This window comes from Cryptotermes secundus, unplaced genomic scaffold (assembly GCF_002891405.2).
Source record: "Cryptotermes secundus unplaced genomic scaffold, Csec_1.0 scaffold3941, whole genome shotgun sequence".
Lineage (NCBI taxonomy): Eukaryota > Metazoa > Arthropoda > Insecta > Blattodea > Kalotermitidae > Cryptotermes > Cryptotermes secundus.
Genome location: NW_019728603.1, coordinates 7,507 through 20,559, shown reverse-complemented (window position 1 = coordinate 20,559; position 13,053 = coordinate 7,507). Strand labels below are relative to the sequence as shown.

General features: G+C 40.1%; 2 protein-coding genes across 8 annotated transcripts in view; one reads left to right on the top strand and one right to left on the bottom strand.

The window, feature by feature from the left end:
• Positions 1 to 21: 21 nt before the first annotated feature.
• The window catches only part of LOC111865316, a 20,047-nt gene continuing 7,015 nt past the window's right edge, over positions 22 to 13,053 (top strand). Inside the window, exons 1-2 of one of the 7 annotated variants that reach the window (XR_002842966.2) lie at positions 22 to 76; positions 2,154 to 2,361. Coding sequence is in view for 1 of the 7 variants with exons in the window: in XM_023853228.1 (XP_023708996.1) it covers positions 815 to 849; positions 2,267 to 2,361 (130 nt within the window). In the remaining 6 variants the exon portion in view is untranslated. Of the gene's footprint in view, positions 77 to 755; positions 850 to 1,270; positions 2,362 to 8,397; positions 9,437 to 11,481; positions 11,596 to 11,628; positions 11,784 to 13,053 lie in introns of those variants that run through there. The other 6 variants (XR_004513121.1, XM_023853228.1, XR_004513122.1 and 3 more) reach the window with 6 other exon arrangements.
• LOC111865315 (probable multidrug resistance-associated protein lethal(2)03659) lies at positions 3,727 to 6,116 on the bottom strand. Its single transcript, XM_023853227.2, has 2 exons — positions 5,327 to 6,116; positions 3,727 to 5,227 (listed from the first exon to the last, which is right to left on the bottom strand). The coding sequence occupies exons 1-2, from the start codon at positions 5,420 to 5,422 to the stop codon at positions 4,949 to 4,951; spliced, it is 375 nt and encodes a 124-aa protein (XP_023708995.1). The 5' UTR covers positions 5,423 to 6,116; the 3' UTR covers positions 3,727 to 4,948.

Here is a 13,053-nt window from a genome sequence, read left to right as displayed (position 1 = left end):
CAAGATCGTCAAGGTTCTGTACTGTGTTAAATAGTACTGTGGTACTGTGTCTCCTGTGTTTATGACGTTGAGGAGGGTGTGTTCAAATGATGTATAATATGGTCAAACATGTTGTTTTGATTGTTTGTTTCCCTTATTTGTTTCTGTTCATCTACCAATTTATTGTGTTTGTTGTTGTAATATATTTGAAATTCCTCTTTTATGTTCATTATATTACCCTTATTAGCTTTTTCGATGATTACCATGACCGTTGATATTGGTCCGTATTGATGATTGTTTAGTATGTGTTGGGCGTAAGCGGATTCATCTATATTTAATCTTATGTTCCTCATGTGTTCGCTATAGCGTGTTGATAATTTCCTTCCTGTTTGGCCTATGAATACTTCATGGCAACTTTGGCAAGTTAATTTATATATACCACTTTGCTTGTATGGGTTTATGTTGTGTTTTTCGTGTAGTGTTCTGCCTCTTGTGTTGTTTGTTTTAAATGCTATCTTTATATTAGTGTTTTAAAATAGTTTTGTAATTTTCCTTATGTAGTTTCCTGTGTATGTGTAGGGTACCAATTTTTGGTCATTTAAGCTTTGTCATTAGGTCATTAGGGTTAGTCTATTATGTATTTGTGTGATATCATCTTTTTTATATCCGTTGTTTGGTGCAATATTAATGATGGTGTTTAACTCTTTATTTTTAAAAATTTTATATTTTAGCGTCCTGTTACACTGATTCATGTCCATGGTTTATGCTAACCGTCTCGCAATGTATACACTTTTTCACCTTATTCTTCACTTCCACACTACATGTTTCAGCACTAATGTGCCATCCTCAGCCGTTTCTTCAAGTGGTAATGTGAGTAGTCTATGTATCCAGTTTTTATATGCTGCTAGTTTTTGTTCTCTAGGATGGCAAGATTTATTATTTATTGTTACGTCTGTTTAATACAATTTTAAATACATTGAGAGGCTACCGTATGGAAAAGTGAATGTCATATCGCGTGCAGTGGAAAATCCCAATCAGAATACCCAGCAAATACGCTTAAAAGAAACAGCATAATCTACACTACAAGAAGCGTCATCATGAATGCCTAAGACAACATCAAAACTAACTGATAATAAAATTTATATAGTGAGCATTATTCATAGCTTAAGTGCATATCATTAAAACATCTTATGTGACAGTGTTTCCTGATCATAGTGGTGCGTTTCTGAGGATGATTCTTTTGAATCGAAACATGTAAGATGAATAAAGACTGAAGTGTTGTAAATTTGTATGTCACACTGGACTGAAAATTATCCACTTTGTAATTAATAGTGTGACGGACCAGAATGAGACAAATCAAATTAGATGCCTGCTTCTTTGTAAACAGCTCTGAAAACAGACAAAGAAGTACCTTTCTGGGCACTAATTACACAAAATTCACAGAATAAATGCAAACCACGCATGCTTCATCTCTGAAAATACTGTCATTGTGTTAGTGACTAGGAACAGGGATTGGATTGATCACTTAAAAACTTGCAACTACAGGTAACTATAACAGTCTGACTAATTTACACACTCTAAAGATAACTGTAACTACAGCACACATGAAGTCTATGTCTTCACTCGTTTTCTTCGAAATGGCATCTAACAATGGAGATCCTTCAGCTTTCTTGGTCGTCATTGCTGGCTAGCTACTGTCTCATAACTATCATGTGTCTAGTCCTGTAAACTGATGCTGGCCCACACCAGCACAGTCATTCTTAGTTTCAGGCTCCATTGGGACCCATGACCGAATTTATGTTCGTTCCAAGTTAAATTATGTGCTTCGAAATGGGGTCTCCTCTTTGCTAAAAGGAGAGGTTTGTCTTTCTAAGTAGGCACCATATTTGTTGCACTGTAATTTTTCATGAGTGCATCCCCACTCATGCAGCATTCAGGTAAGGGCATGTGTGCATCCTGGACACCATATGTGCCTTGTCACTTTACTACAATGAATAATGCTTATGCAGATATATATACATAGGACATCTGTCAATGCAGGCTTCTGCAGCGGATTATGCCTTCATTTATTTTGCCACTCTGAAATGGCAGTTAGACAATTGAATGGGTGAAGGTCTGATCACTGCCAAGTTTAAGCCTCTTATGTTTCTTAAGCATGTGTTCTCTTTGTCCAGTGGTACATACAGTTGGAATTAAATGAGTCTGGATGACTTCTGCCTGTTTCCTGCATAATCTGGTTACACATCTACACATTTAAGGAATTCTGAAAGCCACATGTATTTCACAGACCAGTGTACACCTGTCACAGCTTCCAACAATGCAGAGAGCTCTGTTCTGGGGTGCTACAGTTTCAAGAAGTGAGCATCTGCTACAAACACCCAGGTGAGAAAGGCATGAACCATTACTGACCAAATTATGGCTTTACAAAGAGTAAGTTTAATATTAATGCTTAAACACTCACTTTTGAATGGTCAGTCAGCCTCTCAGGTAAAGGAATGGTACAAGATACATAACAGAGAGCTCACTTGGATTTATGATGTTTATTTTAAACATCTTTTCAAACTTTACAAATACTTATATAAGTATACTGTCAGTGCCTCTGAATATAGAGCACCAAATGGCAATACAATTAATGAACAGTAAAGAGTACTATCTCCTGGGATACACAGACATATAGCCTGTTTAAAATCAACAATCTTTAACCCTCAAGGTGGAGGCAACACGTTTCTCTGAATGTTGAATGATTTTCAATGAACTACATGGCATTATATCCCAGAGATCGTTCAGTATTAAAGTCAGAAATGTTGCTACTTGAGCCAACTTATTCGGTTTCTGTTCCTTTGGTATACAGTTAATATGCAAGCACAATAACAACATGATAAGTACATTATTAAAAAATATGACAAGTAACATGAAAGTACAATCATAACTAAAAACATCAATGAAAATAATATGAAAATATGTGATTTATTATTTTGTAATATTCATTCGTACATATAAAGAAATAAAAACCATAGCAAAAACAACTGGCTTATAGGTGAATGTAAATAAAACTAAAATGCTGATCTAGAAGGAATCCAGGGCAAACTGGAGAAATTAACATGGAAGGGGATGGGATAGAAATAGTTGAAGACTTCATATATTTAGGATCAAAATTCCATAAAGATGGAGAGGATAATCATGAAATAACAAGAAGAATAAAACAAGTGAATAATGCATATTTCTCGTTACTATCAGTTTTTAGATCAAAGGATATACACCGAGCGATTAAAACAAAAATATATAAAACAGTGATAAGACCTGTGCTTTCTTATGGATGTGAGGGTTGGATGCTAAACAAGAAAGAGGAATCAGTCATCAATTCTTTCAAGAGGAAAATCCTAAGACGAATTTATGGACCAATAAAAGAGAATGGGGTATGGAGAATAAGATATAATAAAGAGTTATACAAATTATATAAGGAGCCAGAGATCTCAGTGATGATAAAGCTTAAAAGATTGCAATGGGCTGGGCATGTACAGAGAATGGATAAGGAGCATATCCCAAGAAAAATATTATACAGTACAATAGGTGGTAGGAGACGTGTTGGGAAACCAAGAACTAGATGGATTGATGTGGTGGAAGAAGATGCAAAGAAGTTAATGGGCGTAAGGAACTGGAAGAGAGCAGCGCATGATAGAGAGGAATGGAGGGGCTTGATAAGGAAGGCCAAGGCCCGACATCAGGCTGTTGTGCCATAGAAGAAGAAGAAGAAGAATATTCATTCATAATTTATATGATGTCATATGAACACTGACAGGATACAGCAACCAAAGGGCAAAGAGAAGCAAAGCAGAGTATCCAATACAAAATTCAATCCACTAACAATGCACTTTTATAAACAATGAAAAAATAACTATTAACTGTTCTGATGGAAAAAATAAATCAGCACCAGGCACGCAACAAGATCAATGACGCACACAAAATAACAACTGAAAATGTATGCAATTCCATTTGGGGTATAGAATTATACTTTTCCTCTTTATTCATTAATGACTCAAGAACAGAAAAACGCAGACACAAATATAAAACACTCTCTTTCCTGTGCAGGAATATCAGAAAAGTTTCTGAACTTTATATATTCCTAGCAATCAATCACAGGAAACATTTCTCACATCGCTAACCTTAGCAACGTGAATCAGAGTGACAACCTTCTCCCCCACAATGGTCTTGTCACCATGGGACAACTGCAAGTCCCTTTCAAGAGCACAGACACTCACCTTGCCAGGCTGATCCTTGCCCTCTGTCCACCACTCAGGGTAACACCCTTCTCTCCCCCAATGGTCCTGTCACCATGGGACAACAACTGCAAGTCCCTTTCAAGAGCACAGACACTCACCTTGCCAGGCTGATCCTCACCTTCTGTCCACCACTCAGGGTAACACCCTTCTCCCCCACAATGGTCCTGTCACCATGGGACAGCAGCTCGAAGTTCCGGTCAAGAGCACAAATACTCACCTTGCCAGGCTGATCCTTGCCCTCTGTCCACCACTCAGGGTGACACCCCTCTAGCCCACAATGGTCCTGTCACCATGGGGCAGCAGCTCAAAGTTCCGTTCAAGAGCACAGACACTTACCTTGCCAGGCTGATCCTCGCCCTCTGTCCACCACTCAGGGTGACACCCCTCTAGCCCACAATGGTCCTGTCACCATGGGACAGCAGTTCGAAGTTCTGTTCAAGAGCGCAAATACTCACCTTGCCAGGCTGATCCTTGCCCTCTGTCCACCACTCAGGGTGACACCCCTCTAGCCCACAATGGTCCTGTCACCATGGGAGAGCAGCTCGAAGTTCCGTTCAAGAGCACAAATACTCACCTTGCCAGGCTCATCCTTGCCCTCTGTCCACCACTCAGGGTAACACCCTTCTCCCCCACAATGGTCCTGTCACCATGGGGCAGCAGCTCAAAGTTCCATTCAAGAGCATGGACCCTCACCTGGCCAGGCTGAACCTCGCCCTCTGCCCACCACTCAGGGTGACACCCCTCTCCCCCACAATGGTCCTGTCACCGTGGGGTAGCAGCTGGAAGTCGCGTTCAAGAGCACAGACTCTGACCACTTGTCTGTACTGGTTCCTGTCCATGGGGTGCCCAAACAGGATGTTCTGCTGTACAGAACCTGTGAACAGCCAGGGCTCCTGTGATGCATATGATACTGATCCATCCACAGAGATGGAGCCACTGTTGAGGGGAAGTTCCTTCAGCAGTGATGTCTGCAACAGTAGCACACAGTCATTATAACATCAGCCTGTGTACCAAACCCCCAGCACTGCGCATTCCATCCCCTTTCCTACAACACCACTGCAGCTCACCTTCCCTGAGCTGACAGGTCCGACAACAGCCATAAGTTCTCTGGGTCTCACATCCAGATTCAATTCTGTCAGTGTGTTCTTAGGCAAGTCCTCCATCCACTGGCTGTCACATTTATAATCACAATGCCCTTCTTGCTTGTGGGACCTCCTATCTTCTCACGTAGCCTGTCCACTGTATCAACAGTTGTAATTTTGTCTGAGATCTTGGTATTCACAGGGTCCTTCACCAATTCAGTATCATTTAAGCTGCATCTGCACTCACACTGTTTGTTACTACCCTCCAACGTTGTCGTAATTTTCCAACAACTTCCCTCTTGGGTTGCTGCACTTGCTACTTCTTCATTCAATAGAAATGCCTATGGATACAAACACAAATGTACATATATTGATCTGCATGGACAGCATTATGAATATTGTCACGTGTTTAGAGACTAGACTCAGGGTTTGGATTGGTAACTGCATTTACTGGACTCTTATAAATCGTAATTACATAATTGTATAATTATAGCACTCTCGCTAATTTACACACTCTACAATTCCCTACAGCACACACTAAGTCTTCTCAGTTTGTCTTCATTAGTTGTTGCTCAGTAATGGATCCAATGTTCTCTTCTCTGCTTCTCACATCATTATGAAATGGCGGCTGTCTTGCACCTAACCCATGACTCAAACTGTTTTCACACTCTCGAATGCAACTTTCAACTGGCTGGATGCTTTAGCTACATAACATCGGGTTGAACCCAGTAGAAAACATCGTTTCCAAGTGTTCTCTATTGTGACATGTTCGTCACCAGAGAACTGTTTATAGGCCGTTTCCTAGCAAGGACCGTCCCCTCTGGCTAACTATACTATTCTATCTCTCTAAGATCCATTTCAATACTGTCCACCCACCTACGCTTTGGTCTTCCCAGTGGTGTCTTTCCTTTTGGCTTTCCCACGAACATCCCATATGCTTTCCTCTTCTCCCCCATTCATGCAACATGCCCTGCCCACCTCATCCTCCTTGACTTGAACATTCTAATTACACTTGGAGAAGAGTGCAAGTTATGAAGCTTCTCATTATGCAGTTTTCTCAACCTCCTGTCACTTCATCCCTCTTCAGTCCAAATATTCTCCTCAGCACCCTGTTCTCAAACACCCTCAGTGAAAGAATACTAGGTATGTTTATATATAATTATTCAGGCCACTTCTTGAGGATATTATGAGATTTACTCCCTACTACTGTCAGCAGGTGCAGTATCACAACAGAATTTCCGGATGCATTTCAAATACTCACTCACTACATTTCTTCTAATTACATGAGAATATTTTAATTCCACAGCTTGAATGGTGTTCCTTTGAGGTTTCAGCTAATATTGTGACACGGCAAAGAAAGCTTATTTTATTCCAGACAAAATACAGGTATATTCTCTAGTAAACACACTAATATCTTGTCACCTTCATCTAAGTTTTGCTAGTTGAATTTAAATCTAATAAACAGCATGAACATATCATGATTGTATATGTACGTAGGTAGGCTGAAAAGTAATGCACACATGCTTGTAGAGCATGAACGAAATGACCTTCAGAAGCTCGCCAGGTGGCATGTGGAAATAACATTCCCCCTCAATACGCATGTGCAGGTTTGAGGTCGTTGCATTCATCCAGTGTATTTCGAGAAGTGGAAGTTTGGAGACGTGTTCTAGTGCTATGTCAGCGCGAGTTAAACAGCGTACTGTTGTCGTATTTTTAACTGCTGAAAAAGTGACTCCTACTGAGATTCATCGTGTTTAAAGGCTGTTTATGGTGACGATGCTGTTGATAGATCTACTGTAAATCGATGGGTAATAAAGTTTCGTGGTTGCAAGTCTGGAAAAGCCATAATTGTTGATGAAACATGCAGCGGACGTCTGATCACTGCCACAGACGATAATCATCGCAAACTTGTCGACGATTTGATTCAAGATGACCGGTGAATCACTCAAAAGTGTATCGCAAACCATACTGGAATATCCAAGGAACGTGTCGGCTTCATTATTGAACAATTGGGATACCGTAAAATCTGTGCACGATGGGTACCACACCGTCTCACAGACGAGAGCAAACAGCGTCGATTGGAATGCTGCGAGCAACTTTTGCAGCGCTACCGTGACGAAGGAGACGACTTTCTTTTGAACATTGTGACGGGGGACGAGTCATGGGTCCATCATTACGACCCGGAAGAGAAAAGACAGAGCGCTGAATATCGACATCTGTCTTCTCCTCAGGCGAAAAAGTTCAAAACACAACCATCCACCAAAAAACTTCTTTTGACTGCGTTTTGGGATGCTCACCGAGTTTACTTGTATGTGACTGATTTTCTGGAACGAGGGGCAACGGTAAATTCTTCTCAGTACATACAGACTCTAAAACACTCCGGCATCGAGTTTGTCGTGTTAGAGGCAGCCTGGAGCCAATAATCTTGCAACATGACAACGCTCGAAGAAAGCAGTCTTCTGGGATTTGGCACCGTGTATATGTGGTGTTAACCGACGTTTCGGAGGAATATATCGCCTCCATCTTCAGGGTAGAAGAAAAATATAAGAAATCTGCAAGCGAAGAGACCGTGAGAACCGGTAGAAGCAGCCTCAAATCTTACATGACAACGCTCGTCCACACACCTCGCGCACAACTGAAGAGGCTCTGCGAAACCTGAAGTTTGAACCGATTCCACGCCCTCCTTATTCCCCCGATCTTGCGCCTTGCGATTTTTATTTTTTCCTCTACTCAAGAGAGACCTCAAGAGTAATCATTACACCTCGGACGATGAGGTGAAGGCAGCTGTCAAGTCCTGGATTCGAGAAAAGTCGGAAGAATTTTTCAGTGACGGAATGAAAAAACTTGTTACACGTTGGGAGAAATGTGTTAGCCTTAATGGTGACTATGTTGAAAAATAAATATATGCTTTTGAAACTTAAGAATTGTACTTTAATGTACTTTTTGCCCGATCTTGCTATTTGTTTTTGTTCGCACTCTACAAGCATGTGTGCATTACTTTTCAGCCTACCCATGTATATACCCGTTGGAATATTTCCATTTCATTCTTTTTCCAGGTGATAACCATGTTGTGGTGCCACAACTACAGCATGATTTAAAATAGTTGTGATGAAGGCTGTGCTTGAGCTAATTTTGACTTTATAACAAGAGAAATCAAAGGGGTAAAGAGAGCTTGGTTGGTTCCCGACTGGGGCAAGAAATGTTTCTCTTCTCCAGTGTCCAGACCAGCTGTGGCACCCACCCAGCATCCTATCCAATGGGTACTGGAGCTCTTTTCCTGGTGTTACAGTGGCCAGGGCATGAAGCTGACAACTTGCCTGCTATCCAGCATGTCTTCAAGGCGCAGGGCTTAACTGATTAAAAATGGAGAAGTTAAACAAACTCCAGGAAAAAATCTCTAACTCTTTCTTGATCAGTTTAGCCCAAATAAAATAAAGCCATTTTGTGCCAAAAATGAATCTACCTCTGCTTGATAAACAACACACAGTCCATACATGTGACCATCATACCCACATCTTACAGCGTGAATTCATTTCAAATAATCATATAATTGCTGAAGCAGACAAATGAGCAGCAGCTTTCAAAATTCTAGTTTGCAACGCTCCCAATGCAACACAGCTGTTCTGTGTGTGTAACAATTCTCATTCTGATAAGCAACAGTTTTCAAAGCCCCCATCTCGGCCTCCTATCTAGTCTGTACTGGGGATAAATCAGGAGGGGAGTGAAGGTGACCATTCACCTCCATCTTGTGCCATGGTCAAGAATGGCGGAAATCCACCTCCATGCCCCCCATGTGTCTATGGCATAGCGCTTAACTAATTAAGCATATGGTTGTCATTTTTCTTAATCATGCACTGACAGATCTGAGTGTTCTAATAAAATAATGGACTCGTAGTTTCTGTTTATATAACAATTATAGATTTATGAATTTAAAATAATCAGAATATAATACACTGATTACATAACAATTATAGATTTATTAATTTAAAACAATCAGAATACAATATATTGATTGCATAACAATTATGGATTTATTAATTTAAACTAATCAGAATAGAATAAATACATTCATTAAACAAAAATTGTAGAACTCCATGATTTATTTCAACCGTCTTCCAGTGCATACACTCATCTATCTCACTCCTCTCTCTCGCACTACATGTTTTGGCACAAAAGTGCCATCTTCAGGTGCTTATTCGATTTACGTTAAACTAGTTCACTGCATGCCTTGCCGTCTTCATATTAAAATAACTAAAATATATATTTATCATATATATTGATAAATATTGAATGTTAAAAATATTAAAATTGTTCAGGATTTTTCATCCCTATGTCATATCTCACTACGCGAGTCACACCTATTCTCTTCTGTCGGAGCACTCTTTCTACTTTCGTGTGTGTATTGTGCTTTGTGTTGTGTCTTGCTCCTGTGACTGCATGTGTTATACTGTGTGGGCAGTCGTCTTCAGAGCACTCCTACTAGGTGGTTGTGCCCGAAGTAATAAATATGTATGATAAGAAATGGCAGATTTGCAATAAAATAAGCATGTTCTTAGAGCAAAAATAAAACTATAAAGTTTGTGACTACAGTATATTGACTTACTTACTTACTCATGGCACTGAGCCCTTCTGGAGGAGCTGCCAATTCAGCAGCTACTCAAGGATTTCCCAGCATTTTATGGAACCCTAAGGTTCATCACTGTGTTCACAAGAGCAATCCACTGGTCCCTATCCTGAGCCAGATCTGTCCAATCCATACCATTCTATTTCTCTAAGATCCATTCTAATATTGTCCACCCACCTACGCCTTGGTCTTCCCTGTGGTCTCTTTCCTTCTGGCTTTCCCACCAATATCCTATATGCATTCCTCTTCTCCCCATTCATGCTACATGCCCTGCCAACCTCACCCTCCTTCACTTGATCATTCTAATGATACTTGGAGAAGAGTACAAGTTATGAAGCTCCTCATTATGCAGTTTGCTCCAAATTTCTGTCACTTCATCCCTCTTCAGTCCAAATATTCTCTTCAACGCCCTGTTCTCAAATACTCTCAGTCTTATGTTCCTCCATTAATGTCAGAGATCAAGTTTCACACCCATACAGAACCACAGGCAAAATTATAGTTTTGTGTATTCTAATTTTTTTTTTTTTGGACAGCAGACCAGAAGACAAAGCTTCTGGACTGAATGGTAGCAAGCATTACCCCAAGTTTAATCTCCTCTTAATTTCCTCCTGAATCAGGTTTAATTTGTTATGGTTATTCTTATATATCTGAACTGTGCCGAATTTTCAAAACATCTGTTTCCTACCTTTATGTCATGATTTTGCTCTGCATTTTGGTGATGAGACAGCAACATATACTTAGTTTTCTCTGTGTTTACTTCTAGACCAACCTCCTTACTTGCATCAAATAAAGCCTGTGTTTTTCTTTATTATATATTGTATTATATATATTATTGAATTATTTATCTATATTTTCACCCAGTAGATTCACATCATCGGCATAGACCAACAGCTGATGTGTCCCATTTAATTTCAGTCCTGCCTTGTTTTCCTGGACCTTCCTAATGGCATATTCTAAAGCAAAGTCTGCACCATAGCTAGAACGGTTAGTCACTGGCATCCCACCATGGCAGCCTGAGTTCAAACCTGTGTCTGGTCAAGTGGTATTTGTGGTGGACAAAGTCGCGCTGGGGCAGGTTTTCTTGGAGTACTTTGGTTTCCCCTGCCAATCTTCATTCCACCAAATTCTCCATCATCATAATCACCCAGGGCAGGTACAATAGGCCAATCAGTGGCCCCCATGCTGCATGGACTCAGCTGGACTTGACCCCCCAGTAGATCTGTCATCATAAAATATTATAGAGATTTGCTCATGTTTTGGAGGAATGTACTCCCCCATCTTCAGAGCCAAAGAGTAGGCAACACTCGCAGCAAGCTGACTTCGCTGTGCATCCCAGAAGGTAGTAGTCTCCAGTTCATATTCTTTTATTTAATAAGAGTGTATGAAGCTAGCATTCAGAATAAATCCTATGTACTAGAATTTCTGGCTACCCTTTTAACTGAAACATTCAAAATTCAGCTTTGGGTTTTAAGTCAAGTCTGTGTAATTAAGAGAGCATAGTCTTTCCTGTTTGCAGGAAATGCCTCTCTGTGTATCAAATGCAGTAAATCCGGATGTCCGATATATATATATATATATTTTGTGACATGTTGCGCAACGGAGGAACCCCACCTCCCCAGTGGTACGTGGCGGTAACGTAGCCCTCTCGTTACTATGGTAATAGGCGAGTCATCGCCCCGCCACTCTCCCCACGTTGATGTAACACGCAACGTGTGGTGACGCAACACAACGACATGGCACCGGTTCCTACTGTGACGCGGCACCGCTTCCTACTGTGACGTGGCATACAACAATGCTGTTGACGCGGGCAACAGGTAACAGCGAACGGAATATAAGCCGGCTGAGCAGCAAGCGAGAGCCAGTGTGTTATCAACAGTTCTCAAGGCAGCAGCCTGCGTGTAGAGTTGAAATATAGCAGCAGTCGCGAGAAGAAGACCCGAACGCGTGGTTACAAGATTTTATGTGACAGTGTGCGATAACTAAGAAGTCAGCGAGTGGAAGACTTATTGTGTGCTTTCGAGACTTTGTGTGTGGTGTAGTACAGTTATATTTGGAGTGTGTAATTCAGAGAGACTTGTATAGCTTCCACGTTGTTAATAAGTGAAGACTCTTGAAGATAGTGTGAAGAGATTTGGTTGTAGGGTTTGTAAAGTGTGGAAACCTGTAACATTGTTATAATTAATTGTAGCCGTTATTTGTAGGTTGTTAAATAAACCAATTAACGATCTCTACGGCGTCTTCAGTAACGAAACACGTTACAATATATACACTGTATATGTATATAATGGTTAAGCTGTTGAACTCTGTGCTCAGTGTAAGTTTTTAAATTGAATATTTGCTTCCAGGTTAATAATCAGAAATTGTCAATGCTTGTTAATAATTTTGAAATATGAGTTATGGGTACAATATTGTTAGAATTTAGTAAGCCATAAAAAGTATAATGGATTTTAGGAAATTAAATAATCCCATGTTCTGCTGTGTAAATAGTGGCAGAGAACAACAATTTCATGAAAAATTTCCACTCTTTAAGCAGGTTAGTAAGTGAGGTGAACATTTTTGGTTCTAACATCTTTTACGTGTAAAGAAATACAAGCTGATTCAAGTTGTCAGGTGGCATAAATCTGGTAAGGTTAGTGTATACATATGTTCTTACATGAATATCTTTTCATTTGGTGCATGTCAATGTGGTTATATAAATAATACATAAAATAATTTGTCATATCAATTATTCTTTGCTTTACTTCCAAAGTGACCTTGCTAAGGCTTTTGACTGTGTTAATTATGAGATATTGACATCTAAACTAGAGTATTCTGGTGTCCGGGACTGTATATTAAACTGGTTCAAATCATATCTATTGGAAAGAAAACAGAGTGTACATTAAAGCAAACGATGGGCAGGACTATTTTTCATCTTGGGAAAGAGTTAAGCAAGGGGTTCCTCAGGGGTTGGTTTTGGGACCACTTCTGTTTATTATTTACATTAATGATTTGCCTCCATATATTAATAAACTGGCTAAAGTTTTTCTTTTTGCTGATGATACCAGTATTTTGGTTACCAGTAATAATCATGCTGAGCTTAAGCATAAAG